Raw genomic sequence first — 12,213 nt, forward strand, 5'->3', positions numbered from 1 at the left:
GTGTCGTCAGTCAAGTGCAACTATGTGCACCTTATTAACTACTAGAGTGTGGGGTAATGACATAGCATCAACCATGCATCATAAGTGCGAGCAAAATACATTAGCCTGATAAATACTTTGCAGTCTACGGTTAGCACACGACAATCGTACGTTCCATTTTTATGATGTCCCAATGCCAAAAATTGATCAGTCAAAGAAGGATGATTCCATTAAAATAAATAGATGTTCATTCACATTTGAAGCAACACTTATTGAAAGTAAAATCAGGTCATATAAAGTGAAGCCACCATGTGTGGACGATCTTGACAGCAGACTTCTAAAACCAGTGGCATCATTGATCATTGCAACTGCTATATATATACTGTATATATCACTTTATTAACCAAAGACTCTCTTGTTGTATATCCCATTGAAATGGAAAAGAGATAAAATTATACCTTTACTGAAAGACAAAAGATTACCATTTTCTGGACTGAACTGTAGACCTATCAGTTTATTACCAAGTAAGACAATGGAGGCTATAATCTATGAACAAATTCAGTATTATTTGACCAAAAACGATTTACTTACAGAGCACCAACATGCCTATAGAAAGGGTTACTCAACAACCACAGCACTTATCTCAATGACTGATGACTGGTACATGTATATAGAAGATAAAGCGCTTGATTTCTCTGCTAAATTTGATATCAAAAAATCACAATTTGTCATTAAAAAAGCTTGCAGGCTATGGATTTGAGAAATCAGCTCTGTCCTGGATTGAGAGTTACTTGAGTAACAGAACACAAACTGTCTTTTTTAATGATTGTTATTCTAACGCAAAAAATGTAACATATGGTGCACCTCAAGGGAGTTATCTTGGACTGTTGGTTTATAGCATTTTTACAAACACTAAACCACTAAATTTAAATGCATCGAAACTCATTATGTACGCTGATGATTTGACCATTTATTCATCTGAAAGTTCTATAGAACAGCTCAACATAACAATGGAAATAATTACAGCATATAGTGAAATGGGGTTGAGTCTAATGAGTTAGTTTTAAATGTAAAAAAAAAAAAAAAGTGCACGGTATTTGGCTCTAAATATGCTCAAAGTACAAATCCCAAGTTAACCTGAAGTGGAAGAATAGTTCCAACTGCTCGGTTGTAACTAATGGGGATCCGTGATAAATAAATAAGGTAGTGCATGAACTTTAAACAAACTGCAAGACACACTTGCATCTCATTAAGATGCAGTCACTCCTCTCTATGACCCTCTACGGACCGGACAACCCAAAAACTAGCAACACCCTACGAGTATGTGTGACTTAAGCTTTAACAGTCTCAAATCTGCTAAATATCCTAAATCTTTCTGCACGATTTAGAGTTTCTTCAGTAGATTAGATGGGAGGGTTCATCTCACCCCTCTGTTCATGAACCGTGAAATAAAACATGCCATGGTAACCGTGCATGCCATGTTGCAAGAGATTAACCAGAGGGAAACGTGTACTAAAGAGCCACTACAGATAATCAATACAGTAACTAAAAAAAAACACAAGCACAGGTCAAAATCCCTGTTTAGCTCTTGAGGAACTGGTGCTGAGGTTTATTCCTAAGTGTTTCCCTCTTCACTGAGCACCAGTTAGTTTAGCCTAAATAGGGTAGTCACAGTTCATTACTTATGCCCCAAAACCAGATAAAGTATCCTCGTGTAATTACTGGATTTCTACTGTCACGATTAAAAGACACAACAGATTTGTGGAGATTTTTGCTTTTTTTTTAGCCAGACCAGAAGGGCTCGAGTGAAACGTAGCAGCTGCTTTAATACGGAGGGATTTTCTCGGTTGTAGGTGATTAATCTCAGTGGATTTATAGATTTGTATGTGAAAGTTGCAGCGCTGACAATCATCGCATCTGCAGATTTGAGGGAGGGAATTATGAAAAAAAAAAAAAAACGTATTAACGGATGATGGATGAAAATTTCTCCCCAGTGGGAAAGGCCTGAGGAACATAATGAACTTCTCATTCAGATATGCACTACAGAGATTTTTTTATGTGGGTTAAGATCCACTTAAGAGATTCTTGGTTTGATTCCAGGTTCTTGGAGTTGTTGACAGCATTTTTTACATTTCAAGCTTCTTTAAAAAGCTAAAACTATCAACACATTTGTGTTTAAGGAAATAGACAGATGGATAATACTTTGTTTATTCCCATCAAGAGAAATGAGGTTTTCCAATACTCTAAATAAAAATAAAAATAAAATACATTTTTAAAATGCTCCCTAAAAACTATTATACCTCTATTATTATTATTATTCGAATAAAGTTCTATTTAAAATACAATGAAAGAAAATGCAAAGCTCTGAATTAAATATTTTTATTTTATGCTTTCACTTTAATTTTTGTATTAAATAGACAAAATGTTTTTAATTCTACGAATTCTTTGGAAAGTTAAAGTTTTTAACAGATGTTTATAAATTATTTTTAAAAAATGAATCAAAAAAATGTGGCAACAAAAAAGAAGAAACGCTAATTTATTATAATGAAAAGGAGACATAATGAGATTTTTTTTTGTTTTAGATTCTTCGACTTCTTAAGAAAGTTTTTAATCTTTAATATGTCTAAAAATGAAAATAAAAATAAACTATATTTATAGAGCATTACCTGCGGTAATGCAAGTGTGAATGCTGTAAACTGAATGTGGCCGCTGAAGATGCCAGAGCTGATAGCTGAAAAAGCTGAAACTGGAACCTTGCTAAAATACTAGCTAAACTCAAAATAGCCAAAAAAATTGGGGAAAAAAAAGTCTAATTTTGACGAAAAAGTTAGCATCATGCTAAACTATTAGCTAAACTCAAAATTAGCCAAAAACTGAAAAAAAGTCTAATTTTGACAAAACAGCTGGCATAATACTAAAATATTAACCAAACTTTAAATTAGCCAGAAAAAAATGGAAAAAAGAGTAAATTAGTAAAAAGAAAAAAAAAAAACAACTAGCACAATGCTAAAATATTACTCAAACTCTAAATTTGCCTAGAGAGGTTTAAAAAAAGAGTTTCATTTTGACACAATAGCTAGCAAGATGCTAAAATGTTAGCAAAGCTCAAAATTAGCCAAAAAACAAAACAAAACTGTAAAAATGTCTAAATTAGCCAAAAACAGCTAGCATGTTGCTAAAATAAAAGCTAAATGTAAAAGTAAATAAACTACAAAAACCATATTTACTTGTCTTGACTTACACATCAATTCTAATATAACCATAAACAAGTAGGTTTTTTTTGTTTTTTTTTTTACTAGTAACAGAACCATATGAGGGATTTCAGTTTGCTTAGAGGTCAAGTGAAAAAGTAGTTGTAGTTTGCTTTAAAAATATATATTTTTTGTTTAATTCTGTATCAAAATAAACAGTCAAGAGACCGTCTTCAATAAACGGAGAGCAGAGACTCTACTGGTTGATCCTTGAGGATTGCAATGGCGCTTCAAATGTCACAGTGACCTCATAAATAAATAAATAAAAATCCTGTCCTTGAGAGCAGCTTTACTCTTGTGCAGACAATAACCCATATATGGACTGAACACAAATACAGGTCTGTGCTCATATATATAAACAAACCACTGTACAGAGGTGGAAACAAAAACTATTGAACGTAATTGAAATTATTCCTGCTATGATTTACAAGATATTTTGAAGCCGTTTTCTAAGGTTTTCTAATGCACTTCAGGTTTTACACACACAAACCGGTAAGAGAGCTATTGTGCGTCTCAACATTGGTTTCTAGAAAAAGACACTTACTTTTTCTCCACTATCCTCAGTAATACAGGAGCTCTGACAATAAAGGTAAGATTTGCAATACAATAAACTGGAGTGTTTTCCTGAAGAAGACACAATTTTTCAACAGTGGGAGTTGAGGGATGGCTCTGCACTAAATGGTAATGCAATCATAAGCTGACTTCCAAAAATGAGAAGGAACCCTCTTGTAAAACTTATGAAATCAATGCTCTGCTCCTTAATCACTTCAGGCTAGTTTTTAAACAGATACGAAAGAGTCTTCAACTCTTTCAGAATAAAATATTCATGAAATCAGATTATTTGTAGGTCTTAAAGCTGATAATTGGAAGGGTTATTCCTTAATGGAAAACCTTGAATCCTGTTGGCAATCTGTACTGAACCAAAAATCTAATTTCTGCTAGTTAGTTTGTTCATTCTTTAACACCAGAACTTCAGCTTCAATGCTTATATTCTTTAGACTACCGTAACTCTTCAACTGTTTACGCAATTCAAACTGATTCTGAAGTGGAAACATTATCCAAAGTTTAACAGTAGTGACATGTTTACGCTTTTGCTCCGTGTAAATTAGCTGATTCAATGGCGGAGAAAAGCATCTTTGCACTATTATGCAAGACTTAACAATGGTACAGTGCTGCATATTGATGAAAAGCCGATATGACAATATGATGATGACATGGCTTTCTCTGCATCAGAATCAGCTGACTCATGTTTATTGAATAAACAGTCGAAGAGTTGTGAAATTGGTGATGTCATGTCCGGCGTTTAGCAAAACAAAAGTAAAGTAGTGAACTTCGTGTCTGAATTGCTTTGAAAATCCAGGGCACTAGATAGTCCTGCACAATATAGTTTTTAGTAGTTAGGGGTTAAAGGTGGGAATTCAGATATAACCAGTGTTTTTAAATTTGGACGTTACTGTTGATGTCCTCAACAGTCATCAGCAAGCTATGCTAGCGCGCAACTGCTAGCGCTCCAAAATACACATCAACATCAGTGTTATTCCTTTAAAAATGCTTAAGCAAGAAGTCATCACTTCTAAATGTAAACTTCTGTGCATCAGAGCACACCCACGTGAAGAAAAGTGCATCTCCTCTGCGTCCTTAAAAGAAAAAACAAACTATTTCAGACACCTCTACCCCTCAAAATGCATATAAAATTGGAGGGGTAGGGAGAGGCCATCAGGGAAGAATTCGGATTTGAGCCGAGGCCGAATTGCTTCCCTACCCTTCTGCCTCATCCCTATTGCTCCAATTGTAGGGCCATTCAAGGCTGAAGTGGTGTCAGAAAGCGTCTTTTTAAGGAGGAGCCGTAGGACTAGCAAGCCTTTCATCAGTGGGGTGTTCCGCGTCGCGCTTGTGCCGCGAAGTACAAATGCATTCCTTCACATGGGTGTGCTCTGAATCACAGAAGTTTATATTTAAAAGTATTGAGTTTTTGGACATCTTTTTAAAGTTATAAACCGATGTTGTGTATTTTCTGAGTGCTGGTAGTTAAGCTCTAACATAGATAACTGGCAACTGTTGATTATATCATTAAGCAATAGTAACGTATGAATTTGAAGAATATCTTTTTTCCACATTTGTCCATTTGGAGGGATACGTGTAGGGATAGGGAGAAGCCAGCGGGATAGTCAAAGCAATTTGGGTTTAGCCTTACAGTTTGTCAAAGGCCGTGTGTTGCTTAGGTGTCGGTGCCGACATCTCTAGTGTTAAAGGGTTAACTCCTTAAGGAGTCACTGGGTTGCTGAAGCCTTTTCCAGCTACTGTTGGGTGAAGGCTGAATTCACCCTGGATGGTGCACTAGTCCATTACAGGGCCACACAGATTCACTTATACACCTAGGGACCATTTCTTCTTCTCCTTGTTTCCCCTGGACAATCTCGACCGGACCGATCCTACTACAGCAGTTCTCCGTATTTGCGTATTAGGCGTCCCTAACCGCTGCAAATAAGGGGAAAATACTGAATACCAAGAATGTGATATTCTTAGCAAGTAGATTGCGGGAGGTGAAGAAGAATACAGCTGAGAAGAGGACAAAACTTTCTATTTGGATCTTGAGTCAGGTAAAGCACTAGTTGAACGTATGCTGTTGTTGAAATACGTTTCTGCCAATCGCTGGATGTCATCGTGTGACAACAGCAGCTCTGCCCTAACTGGTCTATTCCATTTTTCTATGGACCTACAACTAACGAGGGACCAAAAATGGTACGAATTGGTCTAACCAAGTGGGTCAATTTTATAAAACGCTCAAACCAGCCTGGTCTGGACTGCCTAGTGGAAACGAGACTCTAGAGTCATCAATTAACCTATGAAGCATGTTTTTAATGAAGGAGAAGCCGTGGTGCCTGGAGAAAACCCACGCATGTGTAAGGAGAACACATAAAAACCACACAGAAAGATACCGTCCAGGATTTGAACCAAGGCCATCTCGCTGTGAGGCGTGATGGCTTCTTCAATAGTTGTAGGACCTGCCTGGGATCTCTACAAATGACCATCGATAATAATTTTAAACAAAAAATGCGACTTAATGAAACACTTGTGGCTTTAATCATCAGAGTAAACACATGACCAATACTCGTAAAGCGCACAGCCTTCATTCTCAGCCAAGTCTGCATCCTGACTCCAGGAAGCGTGTGATATTAATGAAGACTCAGGCCCGAGAGACTCTCACAAGGTAAGCGTCTAATAAGGTTAAATGAGTTATTGCTGCTCTTCATGCAAGTAAATGGGTAGGGGGGATATTAAGGTAATTACATTTATTTCACATAAGAACGGGGGTGCATTCGTTTTAGTGGGGAGCGTTGGACTGCGCGCCGCCTCTTGTGTTTCAGTGCAGAATATGATGATACATAAGCTTTGAAATGTGCACATGAATTTTGGTTACTAGAATCCTGTTAATGCCTCTTTTATGTCCGAGTTTGTGCTCTCCCTAGCTTTACACACCTTTGTCCAGGTGCTGGTGGTTGGACCATTGACTATATATAAGAACTGACCTCCCTTGTTTTCCAAACAGGAAGTACCTACTGGTTCCAAGAAGCTTGTGTGAGATTTGACAATTCTCACATTTTCCAGCAACACAGGAAAACAACACTTTTATTTGAGCAATCTTTACAAAATTTCATACAACACAACTTTAAGTCTTGTACCACAACTGAAGTTTTGCTGACCTTTGATCTTGGGAAAAGGCTACCATATTTACAAAAAAAAAAAAAAAAATACACCTTTAGTACCAGCTGCAAATACAAACTCCTACTGGGGATTTTAATCTATTGCCTCCTAACTCCTTCCTTGTGCATCATTTGGAAGCTACTAGGGAAAACTTATTGGAATCAGAAGTCGTAGATTGTTTGTGTGGCGAGTTTGTAAAGGTTGTGTTCTTTTTTTTACCGAAATATTGAGAAAATGTAATAAATGAATCCCTGGCTCAAGCTGATGAAAACAATATAACGTACACTATAACCGTTATAGGGATCTGGGCATGGTAAACGAAAACCTCCGTTGCCAAGGAAATCTAAAAATTTACTTTTGCAGATTCTGCCAGAACATACACAGATCTGTCCGTCAGCCCAAGGCGACTAAAAAATTTAATGGTTGCTATGGAGATAAAACCATCAGAAAAGCCGCAATTTTGAAAAGACCCTAGAGTCTGACCCTAGAGTCTGACAATCAGCTAGTTGGGGGTTGGGCAGAAAGGGCACAGTGCGTATGGGGGAGGCAAGTAACACCTGCGAGCCACACAATTCTGCTTCCATTTTTAAATTTTTTTTTTCTTGCCTGAACAACAGCACATAGTGGAGTCATAACAGCCACAATATGACAGTTTTGCTGTTTTTGTGCAGTATTGATAAAGTTTCTTAAAAAAAAAAAAAAAGTTACCTGCAATAATAATAGAAAGCTGGAACGCGAACTCTTACCTGCCAGGACACGGCCCCCAGAATGACCGTGGACATGAGGCTGAAGAACACCAGGCGCTCAGAGATCAGACAGAAGTGCCGGATGCCTCGGGAGGCCATGACTTGCTCCAGACTTTGGCTCCTGGTGCGGTGGACCCGCCAAGCCTTCTGGCACTCGCTCAGCTTGGTGTGGAAGCCCCAAACTGTAATCAGCAAAATGACGTGGCAGATGGCCCAGAAAAGGCCAAAGATGCAGAAGCCCGGGATGACCAGATACCACTGATCCAAGTGGCCGAGCTGTGGAAAGCAAAAGGGGGTACAAACAAAAGGGTTTATTTTAAAGTACACAAAATGTTTTGATCTTTGGAGAAGAGGGTATGCAACCTGAATTTTTGGAGTTCTTTTACCCTTCTAATGAGGCTTTTTGCTTTTTTTTAATTATTCTATAAAGGAACATATTTTTTCAGACAATAAGGTGGAGTAAGCAAAACAAAACAAATTGGGTTCACCAACATTTGAAGCACATTACATACCACTCTGCCAGGCTCCTGACTACAGTACCCATAATGCACCAACAATCCATCAAGAGGTGCGACTTTGTAGTTGATCAAAGTTGTACCAAACCAATTGAATATATTTCTGACAGTACCATAAAAACCATATTTCATACATACTTGATTTTAAGGTGGACATTTTACGTGGGCCATAAAGATCCACTTTAATGAAAAAATTTGTTTTGGGTGTTTATAACATGCTCTTGTAGCATTATCTTGATGATGGATATAAGAAAAAAATTAAGATTAGAATTGCATTTCTGACTATTTCTTCAAATAGGAGCAGACAAAAAAAAGCTGTTTGAAAATAAGATTATTTGTTATGCAAAAAATACGCTGGGCGGGTCACAAGCTGTCTGCTAAAGTTCCCACAGAGGAGGGAAATGGGGGCGGTGTTGTGCCGCGCTAAGAGGTAAATAATAGATCAAAAGATGATCAGAAAGGGACTTTAATATTTCAAAAATATGGTAATGGTAACTTTAAGGAGCCAAATCGGGGCCATAAAGATTTGAAACCCAACTTGAAAAATTCAAACTGAAATATTGATGTTAAGCTAAACAAAATATAAAGTGTCTAAAACTTTTTGCAATTCTAATATAAGCTTAATTATTTTAAGCTTCACATTTTCTGACCGTAATTTTCCAAAATTCCTGAGTCAGTGAATAAACCAGGACTTGATTGGCTCTTCGACAAATTAGCCCCGCCCTCACGTGCAAGAATGGGGCCAAAACTTTCCACCCTGAAATGTTTAGATTCTAAATCAGTTTAAAAAAAAAAAAAAAAAAAAAAAAAAGAGTTAAAAGTGGAGTTATAAAGGTCGTAGTTTCTGCAGAGCGGCAGTAGTTTATTAGGAATTCAGTTCCGAGTTGTGGGCGGGACTTTCGGCACGAAGCAATCTTCCCCTCTTGTTGCAGAAAGTCTTCACTCTCTTTTGCTAGAGTTGCGTCCACCAAATTTTTTTTCTGTCACAATTACGATTTTTGCTCCTGATTCACAAGATTTGAATAAAAAAATACTCAGAATTGCAATGTTATGTTTAATTGTTTTTATATGTATATATGTCCGGCATCATAATAAAAATGCCAAAAGAACCTGTTAAAGACACCATTTTCATCAGAGTGGCTCTTAACGCGTCAAAGGCCGCAGAGCCCTTGTTTCAAGAGAACATTTCGTACCTTGAAGGCAGCAAAGACGAAGAAGGCCAACTCCATCAGGCACAGAGGGATCAGGGACAGCCTCCTCCACACCGTCCCCAGAGAAAACACCGGCATCCAGCGCTCAGCTGGCCCCAGCCCATTGAAGTATAGATCCAACACGGGCTCACACAGGAGCCGGCAAAGGTAGCAGCTTAAGGCAAACGGGTTTGCCGAGAAGCCCAAAGCATGAAAAAACACAAGCGAGGTCACCAAGGCAAAGGCAATCAAGTTGAGCAAGGACAGGAGGGATTTCATCCTCAAGTCTACTATCAGAGCTCCCAGAGCCACAACCAACCCTATTATGGCCACCGACATATGAAAGAGCAGGGTGGTACTAGCGATGGCAAATCCCAGGAGCTCCAGCCACTCCACCGTCGTCAGCAAGGTGGGTTTGTGGTGAAAAGTGCTGCAGAGGCGCTCGGTCAAGGCCCACACCGCCTTCATGGCGGCGCTGGATAGGAGGAGATAGTTAGCCACCAGCTCCTTGACGTTGGCGCTCAAGGCGGAGGAGTTGAGGAAGCACAGGAGCCCCAGCAGGAAGCCGAACCACAAGTGGAACAAGCTGAGGCTGGCCTTTTCCATGGCAAAGTAGTAGTGGAGGATGCTGGCGATGCCCAGCACAAACAGGCCGAGGATGAAGATGACGAGGATCATGGGCTCGTTCGTCACCTCCCAGCGGACGTACATGCCCACGCACACCGCCACCAGGAGGTTGATGCGGGACAGGCAGCCCAGGCAGCACACGGATGTGAAGACGTCCGCCTCCCTCTGGCTCCTCTTTACCGTCAGATCTTCTTCCTCCTCCTCCCGATCCATGGCTGACTGGAAATCCACCTTTTCCAAACAGAGAAAACCTTCGCGGCGCTCAGTGACTTCCTGTCATCCTGTCAGTCAGCTGGAGGACAGGATTTCTGCATCGTCAACCCCTGTGATTGGGGAAAAGGGGGGATAAGAACATAGTTTCAAAATAAAACAATTAGGTTAAAAACCTGACATTCATATTCTTTTTTTTTGTTTGTTTCTCCAAAACACTTATTTACACTAATTTCCGGCAGGATCAAACATAAATTGAGCAACTTCAAATGTTTCAATACAGCGGTTAAGTTTTTTTTTTCAAATCTACATCTATTTGTATTATTTCCTACGAATTACTCATACAACATCCGATTTATTTAGTTAAAGTCGGAAACCTACACGGTATAATCCGGAGTCCTGCACGTTTTGACCAAAAGTTCAACACAAAAAAAAGCAGATTCTTCCACAGTTGGAGTGACGTTAACTGTCAAAGCGCCGATGTGGCATTCAAACCAACCAGTTTGCTAACTTACCCCCTAATGATCACGTTCACAAAACAGTTTTTATGGAGTCAAAGTCAAAATAAATCTTACCCGAGAAGTTTTAACAGTACAAACAGTCACATTAAACCCGCAAACACGATTTATGCATTAAATACTGCTTACATGTTGTTAAAGTCCACAAGAACGCTTCCGGATTCGATACTACGGCATCTCGTAAAGATCAAAATGGCCACGCGTTCGCTTTTTGGGCTGTGACTGAAAGAAGAAAGCTGAACGTAAAGCGGTAAAAAATTTGTTTTTTACTTCGAAAATATGTAAATACGTAAATAATGAAAATTAGAGTAATCATGTGACTAACCGATATGTATATATATTTTTAAAAGGATATTTTTCACAGGTTAAAGGTGAAAGGACCCTATTTATAACTTGGATCGGAGATGAAATTAAGTTGTTTAGCTTCTATTCAAATTGATTTTTTTTTTTAAGAAAAAAAGGTGTTTTTGTTCTTATGTTTTCTGTTATTCCTGCGATTCTTTTCTATTTGTTCCATATATTTATCATGCTAGTTTTTTGTGTTTTCATGGTATATTTATCATGCTAATCTTTTCTGTTTTCATATTTTTCATGCTAATCTTCTTGTGTTTTCATACTATTTTTTCATATTTTTGTTCCTAATTTTTTTCCCGTGTTCTTCATACTAGTTTTTTCATAATTTTCTTTCTTTTTTTAGAATCTTTTTCATGCTATTTTTCTTGTGTTTTTATGCTAACTTTGCTTGTGTTTTTTGTGCTATTTTTTTTTAGAACTACAAAACTATAGAACTACAAGCACTGGACTCTAACCTCTTATGCTCATGAAAACTATAAGATAACCCAAAATGTAAAAGTCACAAGTCCGTGTCATAGACATGTATGTATATGTTCATCACAATATCCCCACTCCGTTTTGTTCTTTATACTTACTTTATCCACAAATATTACAGGGCAAAACGTTGGGGAGGTATTACTATGTTTATTTTTCGAGATATTTTTTCTAACTTTTTGATATAATTTTATCTGAAAAACATAAAATAAAATTAGCCCAAAAAACACATTTTTTTCTTTTTTTAGTGAATATATTACACTTCCATCGAAAAATAAATAACATTTAAGTAGAAGGATAAATAAACTAAAGCAGGTTATTGAGTTACCATGGTATTTTGAATTGATTTATATCAGTTCTTTTACACCACATTTATTTTTTAAATTGAACACTTCAATTTTTTACAAGAAAAGGACTACAAATGATAGGAACTTAATTTGGGAACCTTTCTCTTCTTTCAGTCATGCTTGATTGTTTTATTTTATTTGAGTTTCTTTATTTGTTTTTATTTTATATAGAGACTACTGTTATATCTATACAAAAATTTCTTCAAAGGGATTAATGATCAGTTCACCATTACAGAATAAGACTAGTTTTACCCCAAGTCATTAGAAAAACCTACTTTCATAATTTCTTGACAAAAT

General features: G+C 37.6%; 1 protein-coding gene and 1 long non-coding RNA gene across 4 annotated transcripts in view; one reads left to right on the forward strand and one right to left on the reverse strand.

The window, feature by feature from the left end:
- tmem168a (transmembrane protein 168a) overlaps positions 1-10,983 on the reverse strand; it is a 25,932-nt gene extending 14,949 nt beyond the window's left edge. Inside the window, exons 1-3 of one of the 3 annotated variants that reach the window (XM_024288635.2) lie at positions 10,871-10,983; positions 9,390-10,336; positions 7,682-7,957 (exon numbers count right to left, since the gene is read on the reverse strand). In XM_024288635.2, the coding sequence (XP_024144403.1) occupies positions 7,682-7,957; positions 9,390-10,226 (1,113 nt within the window). In that variant the 5' untranslated portion in view covers positions 10,227-10,336; positions 10,871-10,983. Of the gene's footprint in view, positions 1-7,681; positions 7,958-9,389; positions 10,337-10,604; positions 10,744-10,798 lie in introns of those variants that run through there. The other 2 variants (XM_024288644.2, XM_024288653.2) reach the window with 2 other exon arrangements.
- Positions 10,882-12,213, forward strand: part of LOC112156398 — a 22,129-nt gene continuing 20,797 nt past the window's right edge. Inside the window, exon 1 of the long non-coding RNA XR_002920955.1 lies at positions 10,882-10,991. This is a non-coding gene — a long non-coding RNA (uncharacterized LOC112156398). The remainder of the gene's footprint in view (positions 10,992-12,213) is intronic.

This window comes from Oryzias melastigma, linkage group LG23 (assembly GCF_002922805.2).
Source record: "Oryzias melastigma strain HK-1 linkage group LG23, ASM292280v2, whole genome shotgun sequence".
Taxonomy (NCBI): Eukaryota; Metazoa; Chordata; class Actinopteri; order Beloniformes; family Adrianichthyidae; genus Oryzias; species Oryzias melastigma.